The sequence below is a fragment of the Aquarana catesbeiana genome, linkage group LG02 (genome assembly GCF_042186555.1).
Source record: "Aquarana catesbeiana isolate 2022-GZ linkage group LG02, ASM4218655v1, whole genome shotgun sequence".
Taxonomy (NCBI): Eukaryota; Metazoa; Chordata; class Amphibia; order Anura; family Ranidae; genus Aquarana; species Aquarana catesbeiana.
In genome coordinates this window covers 597,924,579-597,945,740 of record NC_133325.1, presented here as the reverse complement: position 1 = coordinate 597,945,740, position 21,162 = coordinate 597,924,579, and the positions used below count along the sequence as shown (strand labels likewise).

Below are 21,162 nucleotides of genomic sequence, written 5' to 3'. Positions count from 1 at the left end.
TGTTTACCACCTTCTTAAATACAATGTACAAGTTGTGAATGTTAATGTTATAGAAGAGAGGTTTTATAAAAAAAAAAAAAAAAATAAACAAAAAAATTGATTTTTATTTCTCTTTTCTTCTTAGGCTTTGGGGTGAACCAGTTAACCTGAGGGAGCAACACGATGCTTTAGAATTTTTTAATTCACTTGTCGATAGTTTAGATGAAGCATTGAAAGCATTAGGGCATCCAACCATGTTAAGTAAAGTTTTAGGAGGATCCTTTGCTGATCAAAAAATTTGTCAAGGGTGCCCCCATAGGTAAGTGGTATTAACTAGGCTGGAATCTGCACAAATGTAATGTCTGTCTTTGTTTTTATTTTGCCCAGGGATGGAAAAGTAGCCACGGTGGCAGGTGGTAATTTTTGTAATTGGTACAGACTTTCATTTGTTTTACTGCAGTTTTCTTCCTCTGTAAGGCTGCTTTCACACTAAGGCACTATAGCGCTAAAAATAGCGCCTGCATAGCGCCTGTAAAGAGCCTCTCCTGTCACCTCGGGCTTTCACACTGGAGCATGCGCTGGCAGGATGCCAAAAATCCTGCAAGCTGCATCTTTGAAGCGGTGTAGGAGTGGTGTAAACACCACTCCTACAGCTCCCCTGCCCATTGAAATCAATGGGCAGTGCCGGTAGGGCGCATTTAACCCTTTTTTGGCCGTTGGCGTGGGTTAAAAGTGCCCTACTAGCGGCTGAAAATGGCCTGCAAAAATGACGGTAAAGAGCCGCCAAAAATAGCAGTGCTTAACCGTCAACGCCCCAGTCTGAGAGTAGCTTAAATGTTTGCACACATCTCGAAAATCTATGTTTTTTGTATTTTTAAGGTACGAATGTGAAGAATCCTTTACAACTCTGAATGTAGATATTAGGAACCACCAAAACCTGCTTGACTCAATGGAACAGTATGTCAAAGGAGACCTACTGGAAGGTGCAAATGCATATCACTGTGAAAAATGCAACAAAAAGGTAAAAAGTTCTCCTTATTCTTAGAAATGTATGTGTTAAATTCATAAAATATGATCTAAGCTGTTAATGGATTTTAAAACCTTCCTACAGTCCATGTTTTTTGGGATAGACTTAGAAGAGTTTCTATCACGTTTTCTATTAAGGTTTGTAACCCCATTGAGATTTTAGCACACTTTCTGTCCCTTTGACAGCAGAGCAAGAAGTGAGGAGAGGTCATCAGTTGGACAGGAAGACTGTAAAAATTACCTGACAGAGGTTATAACCCTTTGCTTTCCTAACAGGAAGTAATCTTCCTAATGGAAATATAGGCTTTAAAAATGATACTGGCTCTTTTCCTTCCCCACTCCAAAAAATAGTATATAATTATTATTCAGGATTTAGACCGTTTGTGCAGCACTTCACAATCTAAATGGAGACAGAACAGTTATAATACAAGAGGGTTAGACGGGCCCTGCTCATAAAAGCTTAGAATCCAATAGAGTGGGGAAACGGTTAAAAAGGGTAATAACTGGGGGTGGTGAGCTCATTGGAGTTTGAAAACTAGCTAGTGATGGTCTTGAAGAATTGAGTTTTCAGGTATCGTCTAAAGGTGGCTAGAGTAGGAGATAGCCGGACAAATTAAGGCCTCATTCACATGAGACGGAGTCCACCTCGGTCCGCAGGCTCAGCGGGAGATCTCTCCGTTGATCTCCGCTGAGCCGGCGGATGACAGGTCCCTCTCTGCTCACTGAGCGGGGAGGGGCTTGTCAGGCGCCGCTGCTGCCTATGGAGGGATTGGATGAAAACGGACAGCATGTCCATTTTCATCAGATCTCATCTGATCCACCAGCGACGGATCTGGACGTAGGGCCATCCGTCTGCTTTTAGCGGATCGGACAGGGTCAGATGTCAGCGGACATGTCTCTGCTGACATCCGTCGCTCCATAAGCTAACATGGAGTGCCCGTTCAGGTCTGCCGTCAAAACTGACAGGCGGACCTGAACGATCCGATCGTGTGAAAGGAGCCTAAGATAGTTTCAGAATATGTGTGGGGCTCTGCAGAAGTCCTAGAGATGATCATGGGAGTAGGAGACACAAGATCTAGAGAGCAGGAGGTCTTGGGAGGACGGTTTGGGTGATATTTGGAGACTAGATTGGTGATGTAGCTTGGGGCAGAGTTGTGAATGGCTTTGTATGTTAGTATTTTAAATTTGATTCACTGGGAAATCAGAAGTCAACATAGGGATTGGCAGGGGGAGGTGGCAGACACCGAGTGGTTGGTGAGGTGGTAGTTGGTAAGGTAGGTAGACTCATTTGAACAGAGTTGGGCTTAAAGGTGAATTCTTCCTTTCTTTTCACTAGAACTGAATGGAATGATCCCAGCATAGATTATACCTCTGTAACATGTTGCTCTGTTGTCTGCAGATCCCCTGATATTGTGGATTTAGTTGTGGCTTTGTATCATGTGACACTCTGTATAGCCTGCTGATAGACCAGTCACTTCCTGCAGCAGCTAAAGTCTGTAACACTCCTCTGTGCAGTCTTTCAGACTCTGCAAATTGATGTAACTTCCTTCACAGCTCTGATTGTGGGTGGGACTGAATATGTCCTAATTAGCATTCAATCCCACCCAGTCACTACCACAGAGTCCAAACCACGCATGTCCCACCTCACAGATCACAACATTATTCAAGAAGGAAACTCCTTCACACACAGCCTGTTCTGAAAGCTAGCAGTGCTGCTTCTAAGCAGGATTGAATGGATCACAATTAGAGTTCAATCCTGCCCAGTTAAATGTGCCAACCAGTGTAAACAAGTGGAGTCCTCAGAACCTGCTCTCTGTGAAGTGATTAATTTACATTTGATGGAAACACCTTCATAATAATCTCTGTAGTCTTGCAGTAAGCCATTATTCTTTCGCTTACTGCAAAACAGGGATGACACAGGAGGAGGTATAACACATTTACACCTTGAACCACCCACATGAAGTCTCAAACACCCACAGTAACCCTAGGACCCACCCACATCAACTCCCAGAACTGGTACAAGTGATTTCCATAGCCCACTCTGAAACTACAGAGGCTCAAATGATCATGGGACATGTAGTATGAGGACTGGAAAAGGAAGGAGACAGGAAGTCGGAGAACTTTAAAATTCAACCAGGAGGAGGAGTGACATCACAGGCACACAAAGCTGCTGTATACAGCTAAATGAGGTAACTTGCACACAAACTGACAGTGGGGTTGTGATTCATTTATATTCACATTGCATCTATTGTTTTGGTTAAGAAAAGCTGGAGTTCTTAAAGACTTTCACAAGTCTTGGCTCTGATTTTACAGTCATGAATGAGCACAGATTAGCTGGTGTCTTTTTTTTAATGATTTTTCCTTTTCAATTGAAGGCAACATCTGCTATAAAACACAGATTTATGTTAGGCTTTATTGCAATGTAAACTGTTCAGCAGTGCATTTTCACATTTGGGCAGTTACATTTTATGGAAGCTTTTTTTTTTTTTTTTTTTTTGCAAAGGCTGTTATTACTGTGCTTTTATATGGTCCATGTAATGAAACATTGCTTTTTAATCATAAGATAAAATACTAAGTCAACTGTGAATTTATTAGCATAATACTAATTCTCGTATGTGTCTTAGGTTGATACAGTGAAGCGTTTGCTGATCAAGAAGCTGCCTCCTGTTCTAGCCATCCAGCTGAAACGCTTTGACTATGACTGGGAAAGGGAATGTGCAATTAAATTCAATGACTATTTTGAGTTTCCACGAGAGCTAGATATGGAGCCATATACAGTGGCTGGTGTAGCAAAGTTAGAAGGAGATGATGTGCACCCTGAAAATCAGGTCATCCCAAATGAACAGACTGAAAATGAACCTGCTGGAAGCACTAAATACAGATTGGTTGGGGTGTTGGTGCACAGTGGGCAGGCCAGTGGAGGTCATTACTATTCTTACATCATCCAAAGAAATGGAGGAGATGGCGAAAAGAATCGATGGTATAAGTTTGATGATGGGGATGTCACAGACTGCAAAATGGATGATGATGAGGAAATGAAGAATCAGTGCTTTGGCGGAGAGTACATGGGTGAAGTGTTTGACCACATGATGAAAAGAATGTCATACCGGCGTCAGAAAAGGTGGTGGAATGCCTATATTCTTTTTTATGAACGCATGGACACTCTAGATAAAGACAACGAGCTGATCAAATATATAAATGAGCTTACAATCACATCAAAACCCCACCAGATCAAGATGCCATCAGCCATTGAGCGAAGTGTACGAAAGCAAAATGTGCAATTCATGCATAACAGAATGCAATTCAGCTTAGAATATTTTCAGTTTATAAAGAAGTTACTAACGTGTAACAGTGTCTACCTGAATCCTCCCCCAGGTTTGTATTTATATTCCTTCAGCTGTATAGTTTATATATTTTATATTAGACCAGTATCTGTCACATTGTTAAAATAAGTCATGTTACATGGAGTGATTTTTCTTTCTTTTTAGTGTGTGTGTATAAAACACATAATGAGAATTTCAAATGACAAGTATTTCATCTTTTTTTTTTTTTCTGTACAGCTTTAGTGATATTACTTGGCTTTAAGTATGTCCCATGTTGTGTAGGATGCCCTGTCCTCTTCCTGCCAGGGACCCGACCCCCCCCTCCTGCTCCTCCTGCAGCCAGGGACCCCCCTCCTCTCCTCCTGCAGCCAGGGACCCCCCTCCTCTCCTCCTGCAGCCAGGGACCCCCCCTCCTCCTGCTGCAGCCAGGGACCCCCCCTCCTCCTGCTGCAGCCAGGGACCCCCCCTCCTCCTGCTGCAGCCAGGGACCCCCCCTCCTCCTCCTGCAGCCAGGGACCCCCCCTCCTCCTCCTGCAGCCAGGGACCCCCCCTCCTCCTCCGGCTGCCAGGGACCCCCCCTCCTCCTCCGGCTGCCAGGGACCCCCCCCTCCTCCTCCGGCTGCCAGGGACCCCCCCTCCTCCTCCGGCTGCCAGGGACCCCCCCTCCTCCTCCTGCAGCCAGGGACCCCCCCTCCTCCTCCTGCAGCCAGGGACCCCCCCTCCTCCTCCTGCAGCCAGGGACCCCCCCTCCTCCTCCTGCAGCCAGGGACCCCCCCTCCTCCTCCTGCAGCCAGGGACCCCCCCTCCTCCTCCTGCAGCCAGGGACCCCCCCTCCTCCTCCTGCAGCCAGGGACCCCCCCTCCTCCTCCTGCAGCCAGGGACCCCCCCCTCCTCCTCCTGCAGCCAGGGACCCCCCCTCCTCCTCCTGCAGCCAGGGACCCCCCCTCCTCCTCCTGCAGCCAGGGACCCCCCCTCCTCCTCCTGCAGCCAGGGACCCCCCCTCCTCCTCCTGCAGCCAGGGACCCCCCCTCCTCCTCCTGCAGCCAGGGACCCCCCCTCCTCCTCCTGCAGCCAGGGACACCCCCCTCCTCCTGCAGCCAGGGACCCCCCCTCCTCCTCCTGCAGCCAGGGACCCCCCCTCCTCCTCCTGCAGCCAGGGACCCCCCCCCCTCCTCCTCCTGCAGCCAGGGACCCCCCCCTCCTCCTCCTGCAGCCAGGGACCCCCCCCCTCCTCCTCCTGCAGCCAGGGACCCCCCCCCTCCTCCTCCTGCAGCCAGGGACCCCCCCCCCTCCTCCTCCTGCAGCCAGGGACCCCCCCCCTCCTCCTCCTGCAGCCAGGGACCCCCCCTCCTCCTCCTGCAGCCAGGGACCCCCCCCCCCTCCTCCTCCTGCAGCCAGGGACCTCCTCCTCCTCCTGCAGCCAGGGACCTCCTCCTCCTCCTCCTCCTGCAGCCAGGGACCTCCTCCTCCTCCTCCTCCTGCAGCCAGGGACCTCCTCCTCCTCCTGCAGCCAGGGACCTCCTCCTCCTCCTCCTGCAGCCAGGGACCTCCTCCTCCTCCTCCTGCAGCCAGGGACCCCCCCCCTCCTCCTCCTGCAGCCAGGGACCCCCCCCTCCTCCTCCTGCAGCCAGGGACCCCCCCCTCCTCCTGCAGCCAGGGACCTCCTCCTCCTCCTGCAGCCAGGGACCTCCTCCTCCTGCAGCCAGGGACCCCCCCCCTCCTCCTCCTGCAGCCAGGGACCCCCCTCCTCCTGCAGCCAGGGACCCCCCCCCTCCTGCTCCTCCTGCAGCCAGGGACCCCCCCCTCCTGCTCCTCCTGCAGCCAGGGACCCCCCCCCTCCTGCTCCTCCTGCAGCCAGGGACCCCCCCCCTCCTGCTCCTCGTGCAGCCAGGGACCCCCCCTCCTGCTCCTCGTGCAGCCAGGGACCCCCCCTCCTGCTCCTCGTGCAGCCAGGGACCCCCCCTCCTGCTCCTCGTGCAGCCAGGGACCCCCCCCCTCCTGCTCCTCGTGCAGCCAGGGACCCCCCCCCCCCTCCCTCCTGCTCCTCGTGCAGCCAGGGACCCCCCCCTCCTGCTCCTCGTGCAGCCAGGGACCCCCCCCCCCCCCCTCCTGCTCCTCGTGCAGCCAGGGACCCCCCCCCCCTCCCTCCTGCTCCTCGTGCAGCCAGGGACCCCCCCCCCTCCCTCCTGCTCCTCGTGCAGCCAGGGACCCCCCCCCCTCCTGCTCCTCGTGCAGCCAGGGACCCCCCCCTCCTGCTCCTCGTGCAGCCAGGGACCCCCCCCCCCCTCCTGCTCCTCGTGCAGCCAGGGACCCCCCCCCCCTGCTCCTCGTGCAGCCAGGGACCCCCCCCTCCTGCTCCTCGTGCAGCCAGGGACCCCCCCCTCCTGCTCCTCGTGCAGCCAGGGACCCCCCCCCTCCTGCTCCTCGTGCAGCCAGGGACCCCCCCCCCTCCTGCTCCTCGTGCAGCCAGGGACCCCCCCCCTCCTGCTCCTCGTGCAGCCAGGGACCCCCCCCCTCCTGCTCCTCGTGCAGCCAGGGACCCCCCCCCTCCTGCTCCTCGTGCAGCCAGGGACCCCCCCCCCTCCTGCTCCTCCTGCAGCCAGGGACCCCCCCCTCCTCCTGCAGCCAGGGACCCCCCCCTCCTCCTCCTGCAGCCAGGGACCCCCCCCTCCCCCTCTTGCTCCTCCTCCATTAAAGGGAAGTTTTTACTACCTTTTAACAGGATTTTTGAATGGTGGCAAGGATCCTATGACTCATTAGGATCTACCCTATGGATGCTGTAAAGGTGGCTTGTTTTTTTCCCCATCAGCCAGTAGGGTTTAAAAAAATAAATAATTCCTACATTCACACAAGTGAGATGGAAAAAGGAATCCTTTGCACTGAGACATTCTATGTGCAGCCAATCTGATCCTCTGAATTGGCTGCAGCTGCTGATCGACAAGTTTTCCAAAATTCCTGTTCAACAGAAGTCAATCGGAGATGGCCATGCAGACCTTGCAGAACTGACTGAATTTGGATCCATCTGTGGTCGACTTTAACAGGCAGTGTTAACAATGAAAGAACTTGTCAATAAGGGGAGGGTCCCCAGCGCAGCTTTTTTTTTAGCCGCTTCGCCCAAAGCAATCAACCATTGCAATGCCAGACAGATTTCTTCAGAATCTAGCTGCCTGCATGGCATGGGACATAGATTTAGTACTAATAAGTTATGTTGCCTTTCAGCTTTAAAATAAAGACTCCATTGTAAGATTTGGGTTTTATTATAACCTTTCTTCCTAGTGTAATCCATCTAAATTATAGTTTGGGAACAAATCATACACAGAAAACACAATTTTCAAGTCTGGGCATGTTGTTCATAGGTAAAAGCTTGAAAACCGCATACAAATGTGTGCACTAATGCCTGCATCAGGCATATGGACTCATATTCAGTGGGCCCTTTGCCCATCTTTTTCAGAGCAGTACCAAAGGCTGCTTAAGAGACCATTTTTGGACCCACTCATCCATTCACCTTAGTACCAGTTAAAGTGAGGAAACCTTTTATCTTTATCATACAGCACAGAACTTCATTCATAGACCTGCCTAAGTATTCCTATGTTACCCAGACTCTTAAAGAGGAGTTCCCATTTTAAAACCAAAATTAAGTCAGCAGCTACAAATATTGCAGCTGCTGACTTTTAATAATTGGACACTTACCTGTCCCACGGTCCAGCGATGCGGGGGATAGAAGCTCCGCTAAACTCCGCTGTGGCCGCTCAGTCATCTGGGACCTGTAATGTGTCCCAGATGATTGACAAGAGGGAGGGGGCAGAGCTGAGCCCTTCTTGCGCCGAGGGGAAGTGATATCACCAGCCCAGGCACTGAGGGAGGCAGACTGAGGGACCCCCTAGCAACAGCCATTTAGAGGTGAGTAAAAAAAAAAAACATTTTTTCCAAATCTTTTGTTTTTTGTTTTTTTTTTTTGTTTTTGTTTTTGTTTTGTTTTTTTAGGAACATTTATGCTTTTTTTTTTTTTGGTGGAACACCACTTTAAGAACCCTCTGAAGGATTGCCTTCCATTATGGGTGAAGCCTAAACCCTGGATAGGTTTCTCTGTACTCCTTTTACGTATCTGTTGCTGACTTAACACCTGACCTGATGGTATCAAGTCCTCTGTAATAAGTATACTGTAGATTACATCTTTATCCTACAGGACATACAGTAGTGCTATGTTTGCAAGCGGCTCCTGGGGGACAGGTGTAAATGCACCTTATAGAATGACTGTGCAAACTCGGGGAGGTGATTTTTTTTTTTTTTTTTTTCTTCAATCACGATTCCGGCTACATCACTGTTAAGCTGGTCTCTGTATGTAGCTATCTGGATTGGCCTTTCCTCAGCTTGACTTTGGAGTGCTGTACTAGACTGGAGATTGTGGGACTAGCCTGTAATGTTCCACCTATGACACTTTTCAGACCTTCATGTACTGGTAAAAGTAAATTTTTCCAGATCCAGACACATGGCATTGCTGCAGCACTTACCCTGTCCCTGAAGACTCACTTTGTGATTAGGTTGTTCGAACTGAGCACCAGTAATAAACTCGTAAATAGGATGGCTAACGACCTTTTAAGTTTCTCGCTTTCCATTAGTCTTACATTGGAAAGGGGATAATGCTGAGGGATTAAGCGCTGATGTTCTACTGGGTAGTTTATGCCAACCTTTGAGTCTTTCCTGGCTCCGTTTGGTGTGGCTGCCTCCTCTGGCCGATAAAATTCTGCATCACTGCAGTGAAATCCTCCCTAAATGGAATAAATAGCCCTGATGTTTACTGACTGTGATTGCAGATGCCTTAAGTGTGCTCCTGCGCCTTCCCTTGCAGAATCCCCATCTGAATTGCCAGCAGCCTTAGCACTCTCTGCACCTTCAGCCACAAAATTTGATGCAGAGTCTCTCCAGTCCTTAATAGACGAACCTGCATCTAAGGAGTCAGTGTTCTGCCATTATTGCACAACTAAAAGACTGCTTGGGCTATTGTTGATTCAATAGGCACCACTTTAAAACTGCTGAGAATATACCAAATTATCATTGAAGTATATTAAGTAAATCACCCAGTATATCCGATCATATGCGAATAAACCACAACATAAAATAAAACAATAAAGTCCCAAAAAGACCACTGTGCCAAATTCTTCGTGATTCAACCATACACAGGAAAAATTGGGCTCCTACAATCAGTGTGATACTAGAATTCCAGTGCTGCATTCAGTTGTGTCCACCTCAGTGTATAAAATGTGCCTTTTATCTTAAATCACCAGAGGCACATAGGGGAGAATACAGGGTGTCTCTAACCACTTTTTTTTGACCCCTTAATGACCATGTCATTTTTTGTAATACGGCACTGCGTCACTTTAACTGACAATTGCGCGGACGTGCGATGCTGTACCCAAAAAAAATTGACATCCTTTTTTTCCCCACAAATAGAGCTTTCTTTTGGTGATATTTTATCACCTCGGCGGTTTTTATTTTTATAAACAAAGCGACATTTTTGAAAAAAAAAAAAAAAAATTATTATAATATCCCAATTTAAAAAAAAAACACATTTTTTCATCAGTTTAGGCCAATATGTGGTGGACAGATTGGACATTTGACACTTTTTTTTTTTTTTTGGGACCATTGACATTTATACAGCGATCAGTGCTATAAAAATGCACTGATTACTGTGTAAATGTGTCTGGCAGGAAGGGGGTTAACTGTTCCTTCGTGTATTTCTAACTATGGGGGGATGGGACTGACTGGAGGAGACAGTTCACTGTTACTAGGAACAGCAGATCTCTCTCCTCCCCTGTCAGAACAGGGATTTGTGTGTTTACATATACAGATCCCCGTTCTGGCTTTCGTGCCCACTATTACGGGTGGCCGTCTGCCATCGCGGCCACGTGCATCGGGTCCCCCGCCGTGCAGTGGGCGCGCATGCCTGCTATGTCTCTTTTAAAGGTGCCGATGTACAGGTACGGCGATTCGCGGGAACAAGCTGACCTGCCGCCGTATAATGGCAGTTGGTCGGCAAGTGGTTAAACATCTATTGGCAACTTCAGGTGTATACCACTTTAAGAGGTCTACGCTGCTTTCCAGGACATTGCAGTACTCGGATTAAATAAATATATCCATAGTGTAGCATTGGCGTAAAAAGGATGTCACATTTAAGCAAATCAATACTGCATATAAAACTGCATTAGGGTCATGAAACGCATTGCCAGCTCCAAGCTAAATGTCTTAATATCTGAGAAAAAATATATACCTTAGCTGGCAAATAACATGTATAGTATGTGATATAATACTAAATGGCTTCAAGAAGACTAGGGATTTCATTTTATTCCCAAAAATATGGGATATGATATCTCCCTATTGGTGAGATTGTCCCCCTTGCATTTATGTACATAGTGACTGTCTATTGTAAGAGGAAATGTCTTCTTTGCCTCCACAAGATAGCTTTAGTGAGCATGGTGTCCACACATGCGTGGCCGACGTCATGTGACGCTGTTGTGTCGGTCGTTTTGAGACACAATCTTATAAATAGAGAGGGAGAAGCAGCCATTTTTCTTTGCCAGCCATATGGGGATCATCTGCACCCCCCCCCCCCCCCCATTTTCTTTCTTCCCCCTATTTATGCACTTTTTTTGTACCTTAACCCTGACAAAACCTTGAGTTTAGGCGAAACATGTAGGTTTTTTCATTTTGGGAGCACTTTATTCTGTTTACCGTATTTATCGGCGTATAACACGCACCTTATTTTAAGCGGGAAATTTCAGGAAAAAACTTACATTTTAAATAAAAGAACTTCAAAGCAAAATAACGGTCAGTGCCCATCGATGCAGCCTCACCAGTGCATGAAGATTAGAGACGCCGGGTTACAGAGTGGGGATCTCCCATTTACTCAGCAGCTGCTGTAACACGAAGTCCCGCCTCCTTGACCGGCTTTTATGATAGACCGAACACTGGTCCAGTGCCAGGACATGTGACATCTGTCATAGGAGCTGGTCCAGGAGGCGGCTGCCGAGTAAACCGGAGATCCCTACTCTGTGTAATCCGGCGGTGCTTGCTATGGGTGCCCCCATAGCTTGCTATGGGGGCACCTGAGCCCAGTCACAGCTCCCTGTGTCCATTCAGACAAGGAGCCCTGACCTAGTCCCATCCCTTCTCACTCCTGATTGGCTATCTGACTTTGACAGCAGCAAGTGCCAATGGTGCCGCTGCGGTGTCTCAGCCGCGGGAGAATCTCGGACGGCTGAGACACTAGACATCTCTGGACATAGGGACCTCAGGTAAGAGTTAGGGCTGCTGCTACACACAGAAGGCTTTTTATCTTAATGCATTAACCCTTTCACGACTAAGCCTATTTCTGACATTTGGTGTTTACAAGTTAAAATCCGTACTTTTTGCTAGAAAATTACTTAGAACCCCCAAACATTATAAATATATATTTTTTAGCAGAGAATCTGGAGAATAAAATGGCGATTGTTGCAATATTTTATGTCACATGATATTTGTGCAGCGGTGTTTTAAACTCAACTTTTTGGGAAAAGGGACACTTAATGAATTTTAAAAAAACGAACCAGTAAAGTTAGCCCAATTTTTTTGTATAATGTGAAAGATAATGTTACGCTGAGTAAATAGATACCAAACATGTCACACTTTATAATTGCACGCACTCGTGGAATGGTGACAAACTACGGTACCTAAAAATCTCCATAGGCGACGCTTTAAATTGTTTTTACAGTTACCAGGTTAGAGTTACAGAGGAGGTCTAGTGCTAGAATTATTGCTCTCTGACGATCACGGCGTTACCTCACGTGTGATTTGAACACAGTCTACATATGCGGGCGCCACTTACGTATGCATTTTCTTTGCTGCGCGAGCTCGCAGGGACGGGGGCGCTTTAAAAAAAAAAAAAATGTTTTTTTCTTATTTTATTTATTTTTATATTATTAAATTGTGTTAAAAAAATTTTGATAACTTTTATTGCTGTCACAAGGAATGTAAAAACATCCCTTGTGACAGTAATAGGTGGTGACAGGTACTCTTTATGGAGGGATCGGGGGTCTAAAAGACCTCTAATCCCTCCTTTGCACTTCAAAGTATTCAGGTCACCGAAAATGGCGATTCTGAATACTGTATATTTTTTTAAATCTGGCGCCATTGGCAGCCAAGTAAGCGGCGGCAGATCGTGGATAGGCTCTCCCGGTGGGACGGAAGGCCCAGTCAGAGCAGCGGGAGGGGGGAGGATCTCCCCTCCCGCTCCTCCGGGATAACAATCAAGCGGCTTTTAGCCGCATCAGTTGTTATCCCTGGAAAGCCAACCACGTGCTCTAAAAAGCAGTACCGGGATGATGCCTGCAGCTGCGGGCATCATCCCGGTATAACCCCCGAAAGCCGAGGGCGCACATCTGCGCGCGCTTGGCGGGAAGGGGTTAAGTTAAAAAACCTTCTGACTGTATAATTCCTTTAAGGCCTCATGCACACTGGACATTAAAATAACGTTATAAAAACAATAGCGTTTATTAGCTTTTTTTTTTTTTTTTTTTCAATGGATCAAAAATGTTAAACGCTGGTGAGCGACGTTTATCAGCATTGGAGCGTTTTTTACAGCTGAAAAATGTCTCTCAAAACCCACTAGTTTTGGGGTTTTTTTACTGCTCAAAAACGCCACTGCCCAAAACTGCTCATACCAGCCTATGTGTGCATGGACACATAGGATAACATGATGGAGAGTTTAATGACTGTAGGAAAAACATCTACAGCCAAAAACAGCTGCTGTAAAAACGTCAAACGTCCAATGTGTACGAGGCCTAATGCTTAACTATCTAGATTCAGTCCACAGTATTTCTGAACCTAGGTATGAGTATTATCAGCACAGGCAGAGTGACCTATTATGAATTAGAATTTTCTAGCCAGCCTAATGCCCCGTACACACGGTCGGATTTTCAGACGGAAAATGTGTGATAGGACCTTGTTGTCGGAAATTCTGACCGTGTGTAGGCTCCATCACACATTTTCCATTGGATTTTCCGACCCACAAAGTTTGAGAGCAGGATATAAAATTTTCCGACAACAAAATCCATTGTCGGAAATTCTGATCGTGTGTACACAAATCCGACGGACAAAGTGCCACGCATGCTCAGAATAAATAAAGGGATGAAAGCTATTGGCCACTGCCCCGTTTATAGTCCCGACGTACGTGTTTTACGTCACCGCGTTTAGAATGATCGGATTTTCCGACAACTTTGTGTGACCGTGTGTATGCAAGACAAGTTTGAGCCAACATCCGTCGGAAAAAATCCTAGGATTTTGTTGTCGGAATGTCCGAACAAAGTCCGACCGTGTGTACGGGGCATAAGACATCTTGAGCCAGTTTCAAGTACTAATGAGGTAGACGTCAGAGTGAGTATATGTGTATGTATGTATGCACACACACAGTGGATTTAAGGTCTACACACCCCTGTTAAAATGTCAGGTTTCTGTGATGTAATAAAATGAGACAAAGCTAAATCACTTCAGAACTTTTACCACCTTTAATGTAACCTATAAACTGTACAACTCATTTGAACAACAAACTGATATCTAAGGTGGAGGGAAGTAAAAAATATGGTTGCATAATTGTTGAAAACCATTAAACTAATACTTTGTCGAAGCACCTTTTTGATTTTTTTTTTTTTTTTTTTTTTTTTTTTTTACAGCACTCAGTCTTTTTGGGTATGAGTCTATAAGCATGGCACATCTTGACTTGGCAATATTTGCCCACTATTCTTTGCAAAAACACTCAATCTGTCAGATTGCGAGGGAATCTCCTGTACACAGCTTTTTTCAGATCACCCCACAGACTTTCAATCGGATTCAGGTCTTGGCTCTGGCTGGGCCATTCCAAAACTTTAATCTTCTGGTGAAGCCATTCATTTGTTGATTTGGATGTATGCTTTGGGTTGTTGTCCTGCTGAAAGATGACGTTCCTCTTCATGTTCCACTTTCTAGCTGAAGCCTGAAGGTTTTGTGCCTATATTGACTGGTATTTAGAACTGTTAATAATTCCCTTTACCTTGTCTGAGGCCCCTGTTCCAGCTGATTAAAAACGGTCTCAAAGCATGATGCTGCCACCACCACGCTTCACTGTGGGTATGGTGCTCTTTTAGTGATGTGCAGCGTTTTTTTTTTTTTTGCGCCAAACATATCTTTTGGAATTATGACCAAAAAGTTCAACCTTGGTTTCATCAGACCATAACACATTTTCCCACATGCTTTTCGGAGACTTCAGATGTGTTTTGCAAAATTTAGCCAGCTTGGATGTTTTTCTTAACCACTTCAGCCCCGGAAGGATTTACCCCCTTCCTGACCAGAGCACTTTTTACAATTCGGCACTGCGTCGCTTTAACTGCTAATTGCGCGGTCATGCAATGCTGTACCCAAACGAAATTTGCGTCCTTTTCTTCCCACAAATAGAGCTTTCTTTTGATGGTATTTAATCACCTCTGCCGTTTTTATTTTTTGCGCTATAAATGGAAAAAGACCAAAAATTTTGAAAAAAAAATGATATTTTCTACTTTTTGTTATAAAAAAAATCCAATAAACTCAATTTTAGTCATACATTTAGGCCAAAATGTATTCGGCCACATGTCTTTGGTAAAAAAAATGTCAATAAGCGTATATTTATTGGTTTGCGCAAAAGTTATAGCGTCTACAAACTAGGGTACATTTTCTGGAATTTACACAGCTTTTAGTTTGACTGCCTATGTCATTTCTTGAGGTGCTAAAATGTCAGGGCAGTACAAAACCCCCCCAAATGACCCCATTTTGGAAATATTTATTTTTTTTGTCCCAAGTGATTGAATAATGACAAAAAAAAAAATTTTACAAAAAGTTGTCACTAAATGATATATTGCTCACACAGGCCATGGGCATATGTGGAATTGCACCCCAAAATACATTCGGCTGCTTCTCCTGAGTACGGGGATACCACATGTGTGGGACTTTTTGGGAGCCTAGCCGCGTACGGGGCCCCGAAAACCAAAAAAACTGCCTTCAGGATTTCTAAGGGCATAAATTTTTGATTTCACTCCTCACTACCTATCACAGTTTTGAAGGCCATAAAATGCCAAGATGGCACAAAACCCCCCCAAATGACCCCATTTTGGAAAGTAGACACCCCAAGCTATTTGCTGAGAGGCATGGTGAGTATTTTGCAGCTCTCATTTGTTTTTGAAAATGAAAGTCCAGAAATTTTTTTTTTTTTTTTTTCAATTTTCAAAACTTTGTGACAAAAAGTGAGGTCTGCAAAATACTCACTATACCTCTCAGCAAATAGCTTGGGGTGTCTATTTTACAAAATGGGGTCATTTGGGGGGGGTTTGTGCCACCTGGGCATTCCATGGCCTCCGAAACTGTGATAGGCAGTGAAGAGTGAAATCAAATATTTACGCCCTTAGAAAGCCTGAAGGCGGTGCTTGGTTTTCGGGGTCCTGTGCGCGGCTAGGCTCCCAAAAAGTCTGACACATGTGGTATCCCCATACTCAGGAGAAGCAACAGAATGTATTTTGGGGTGTAATTTCACGTATTCCCATGGCATGTTTGAGCAATATATCATTTAGTGACAACTTTGTGCAAAAAAAAAAAAAAAAATTGTCGTCTCTTTCCCGCAACTTGTGTCACAATATAAAATATTCCATGGACTCAACATGCCTCTCAGCAAATAGCTTGGGGTGTCTACTTTCCAAAATGGGGTCATTTGGGGGGGGGGGTTTGAACTGTCTTGGCATTTTATGCACAACATTTAGAAGCTTATGTCACACATCACCCACTCTTCTAACCACTTGAAGACAAAGCCCTTTCTGACACTTTTTGATTACATGAAAAAATTTTTTTTTTGGCAAGAAAATTACTTTGAACCCCCAAACATATATTTTTTGAAAGCAAATGCCCTACAGATTAAAATGGTGGGTGTTTCAGTTTTTTTTTCACACAGTATTTGCGCAGCGATTTTTCAAACGCATTTTTTGTGGAAAAAAGTTTTTTAAATTTTAATGCACTAAAACACACTATATTGCCCAAATGTTTGATGTAATAAAAAAGATGATCTTAGGCCAAGTACATGGATACCAAACATGACATGCTTTAAAATTGCGCACAAACGTGCAGTGGCAACAAAATTAATACATTTTTAAAAGCCTTTAAAAGCCTTTACAGGTTACCACTTTAGATTTACAGAGGAGGTCTACTGCTAAAATTACTGCCCTCGATCTGACCTTCGTGGTGATACCTCACATGCATGGTGCAATTGCTGTTTACATTTGACGCCAGACCGACGCTTGCGTTCTTCGCCTTAGCGCGAGAGCAGGGGGGACAGGGGTGCTTTTTTTTTTTTTTTTTTTTTTCTTTATTATTTTTTTGCTTTTTTATCTTATTTTTAAACTGTTCCTTTCATTTTTTTTTTTTTTTTAATCATTTTTATTGTTATCTCAGGAAATGTAAATATCCCCTATGATAGCAATAGGTAGTGACAGGTACTCTTTTTTTTTTTTTTTTTTTTTTTTTTTTTGAAAAAATTGGGGTCTATTAGACCCTAGATCTCTCCTCTGCCCTCAAAGCATCTGACCACACCAAGATCGGTGTGATAAAATGCTTTCCCAATTTCCCAATGGCGCTGTTTACATCCGGCGAAATCTAAGTCATGAAATGCTCGTAGCTTCCGGTTTCTTAGGCCATAGAGATGTTTGGAGCCACTCTGTTCTCTGATCAGCTCTATGGTCAGCTGGCTGAATCACCGGCTGCATTCTCAGGTTCCCTGTTGAGACAGGAGAGCCAGTGAAAAACACGGAAGACAGTGGGGGGGGGGCATTCCCTCCCACTGCTTGTAAAAGCAGTCTAGAGGCTAATTAACCGCTAGGATTGCTTTTACATGAAAGCCGACCGCTGGCTGAAAAGAATGATACCAAGATGATACCTAAACCTGCAGGCATCATTCTGGTATAACCACTCAAAGTCGTGAATGGCGTACCTGAAGACAAAAAAATGGTTAACAATAAAGCACAGTAAACGGTAAAGTATAAAAAATTGCATACCTGAAAAGCAAACATGATAAAACATAATAACAATAAAACATTGCAGAATAGAATACAGTAAAAAAGAGCAGAACAATAGAGAGAGAGAGAGAACAATAAAACGACAACTATTTTTTTTTTATTTTATATTTTTGTTTGTGTTTTTTTTTTTTTTTTTTTTTTTTTTCACTTTTTTTTGTAACTGTAACTTTTATAACGGTAACCGGTTCCAGGTTCGGGTCTCTCAAAATGCGATGGCATCTTGGGAGACCCTGTGAAAGTATGCCTAGTCTGTGCAATGCTGTACCCTACGCTAATACTCAACTAGTGCATGGTAGCGTTCAAAACATTCACCAATGCAAAGACCAGGATTGTCAGGACAGGAGGGACAATAATAGCGGGTGTCACGCCTATATCCGCGCTTGCTGCAGACACAACATCTTTTTTGGGGGGGTTCTTTGGGTAGGGGTACTCGGGAGGACATAAAAATGCCTCTCATGCAGCCGACTGCATTTGGTTGGGGATGTGAATGGGGGAAGTACGGGCGCTGCAGAAGCGGTGGGTTCCCAATTAGGATTGGCGAATGCAGCAGGAAGGGCACTATGGGCACGACGGGCCTGTGTTTGTCTTCTTGGTGGCAGCGGGACACTACTTGTGCTTGCCACCTCACCAGCTTGAACTGCACTTATGGGACTCGCCACGTCACCAAGTGTTACTGCAGTGCTGGTTTGACTACGACTGGGGTGTACAAGGCCGCTGGTGCTTGCCAGTTCACCAAAACGCTACCAAAAAAACTGTTAGCGATCGCAGGGATCAGGCCTGACTCTGCGAACGCTGCAGTTATGCGTTTAGTGTTTTGTAAGTGACAGTGATCGATCGATACTGCACTTGGGTGGGCTGGGCCAGGCGGAGGGGCAAAACGCAGGTGCTAGCAGGTATCTGGGCTGATCCCGCTAACACTGCGTTTTTGGGAACCCTAAACTGCTGGGGACGCTAGTATAGATCTGATCGGATCAGATATTGATGCGTTCAGATACTATACCACTAAGGGAGGCGTATGCTGCGTGCGTGGGTGTTAGCGATACTGGCGCTAATCTGACGCTGCCTGGGGCAACGCATATCACCGCCGGGTGATCAGGGGGCTAAACCTTTATTCGGTAACAAACGGCGGGTGCCCTGACACTATAAAAAATAAACGAACTAACCAGCGTCACCCGTAACGTTTATACGGTGATCAGTGGTGAAAGGGTTAACTAGGGGGCAATCAAGGGGTTAAAACATTTATTAGATAGTATATGGGGGTCCCTGACGCTATAAAACGCTGACGGCAAACCTAAATATTTACGTCCCTAACTAGCGTCACCAGCAACACTAATACAGCGATCAGAAAAATGATCGCTTAGCGACACTGGTGACGGGGGGTGATCAAGGGGTTAAAACTTTATTAGGGGGGGTTCCCTAGACCTAAAGGGGGCTAACACTAACTGTCCCACCACTTCTAACTATCACAAACTGACACCATGCAGTAATCGGGGGGGGGGGGGGGACCTGCTTGGTGTCAGTGTGACAGGGAGGGGGGAGGGGTGATTGGGGGGGGATCGGGGGTGTAATGTATGCCTGGCATGTTCTACTGTGTGTGTGTGTTTTACACTTAGATGTCTTCTCTCCTCGGCACCGGAACGGAAACTGCCGAGCCGAGGAGAGATGACATCACATCCTCTGCCTCTGTGTACTATACAGAGGCAGGGGATGTTTCTCATTGGCTGGGAGCGATCGCTAGGGGGGGGCCACGATCGGATGGCCTCCCCCTCGCCTCTCAACGCTCCCAGACAAATGCGACCGCCGCTGGCACCGGGGGGGGGGGGGGTCGTCCAATCTGCCCGTGCCATTCTGCTCACGTATATAGGCGTGAGGCGGTCGGCAAGTGGTTAAGAAAAAGCTTCCATCTTGCCACTCTACCCCATAGCCCAGACATATGAAGAATATGGGAGATTGTTGTCACATGTACCACACAGCCAGTACTTGCCAGATATTCCTGCAGCTCCTTTAATGTTGCTGTTGGCCTCTTGGCAGCCTCTCACAAGTTGAATTTAATACATTTTGATGGGATGTCCAGTTCTTGGTAATGTCACTGTTGTGCCATATTTTCTCCACTTGATGAGTGTCTTCACAGTGTTCCATGCTATTTCTAATGCCCTGGAAATTCTTTTGTACCCTTCTCCTGACTGATGCCTTTTAACAATGAGATCCCTCTGATGCTTTGGAAGCTCTCTGCAGACCATGACTTTTGCTGTAGGAAAATGTCAGAAAAGGCCTACTAGAACAGCTGAACTTTATTTGGGGTTAATCAGAGGCACTTTAAATTATGGCAGGTGTATACTCCTATTTAAAGAGGAAGTAAACCCTGGTGGGTTTTACTTCCTCTTTATTTCCCTGCAAAGGTAAAGTATAATGTGTCTTTTACCTGACACCAAAGCCTGCGATGTCACCACTGTCCCCACTAGCAGCGAGCGTCCATCTTCACTCCTCTTCCTTCCAGGGCCATGAATTCCGGCTCTGTGACTGGCCGGAGTCGCGTGATGTCACTGCATGACCCCCATTAGAAATGGCACGATCTGCCCTTTCTAAAGTGCGCATGCGCCGTAGAGATCGTTGCACAGATTTTTTGTAAATATCTCCTAAACCGTGGAGGTTTAGGAGAAACTTCAAGCACCTACAGTAAAGCCTTAATATAGGCTTACCTGTAGGTAAAAGTGGTTGTACATGGTGTACAACCACTTTAACGTGAGTTTGAATGTGATTGTGTAATTCTGAACACAGCTACATTCCCAGTTATAAGAGTGTGTGCACACTTATGCAACCATGTTATTTATTTTTACTCCTCCTCTCCCCTCTAAAAGATTTGTTTGTTTTTCAATTGAGTTGTACAGTTTATAGGTCACATTAAGGCTACATGCCCACGGACGTTTTAAAAAACGAGCTGCGAAGCTAGTACCGACGCCAGGAAAAAAGCGGCAATAAAAACGCAATATTTTTCGCATTGGCGTCGCTGCACGTTTAGCCACACTAACTTTCAGCCACGTTTCTGTGTCTCTATTCGAAATCAGTGGTTCCCTATGGGAGCCCATTAATTTGAATAGAAGTTGGATTCAGATGATCCGACTTGCGGTGCGACTTGTGTGCTGAGACTCTTGAAGGGGAACCCTGACAAAATTTTGCGTGAGGTTCCCCCCAAGATCCATACCAGACCCTTATGCGAGCACGCAGCCCAGCAGGTCAGGAAGGGGGGGGCGAGCGAGCACCCTCCCTTCTGGACCATACCAGGCCACATGCCCTCAACATGGGGGGGTTGGTGCTTTGGGGCAGGAGGGGCCCTGCACCCCCCACACCAAAGCACTTTGTTCCCATGTTGATGAGGACAAGGGCCTCTTCCCGACAACCCTTGCCGCCCGGTGGTTGTCGGGGTCTGCGGGCAGGGAATTATCGTCATGTGGAAGCCCCCTTTAACAAGGGGCACCCCCAGATCACGGCCCCCACCCTAGGTGAATTAGTATGGGCTGCATCTTACCCCTACCCATTCACCTAAAAATAAGTGTCAATAAACACACTACGCTGTCTAATGCTCTTTTGCCAGGTCTTTTCCGCTGTCTTCTGCTCTTTTGCCGGGTCTTCTTTGCTGTCTTCTGCTCTTTTGCCGGGTCTTCTTTGCTGTCTTCTGCTCTTTTGCCGGGTCTTCTTTGCTGTCTTCTGCTCTTTTGCCGGGTCTTCTTTGCTGTCTT

General features: G+C 46.4%; 1 protein-coding gene across 4 annotated transcripts in view; it reads left to right on the top strand.

The window, feature by feature from the left end:
- The window catches only part of USP9X (ubiquitin specific peptidase 9 X-linked), a 365,419-nt gene that overhangs the window by 266,798 nt on the left and 77,459 nt on the right, over window positions 1-21,162 (top strand). For all 4 annotated transcript variants that reach the window (XM_073616321.1, XM_073616319.1, XM_073616322.1 and 1 more), the window contains 3 exons: window positions 125-298; window positions 859-1,000; window positions 3,630-4,380. In XM_073616321.1, coding sequence (XP_073472422.1) covers window positions 125-298; window positions 859-1,000; window positions 3,630-4,380 — 1,067 coding nt within the window. The remainder of the gene's footprint in view (window positions 1-124; window positions 299-858; window positions 1,001-3,629; window positions 4,381-21,162) is intronic.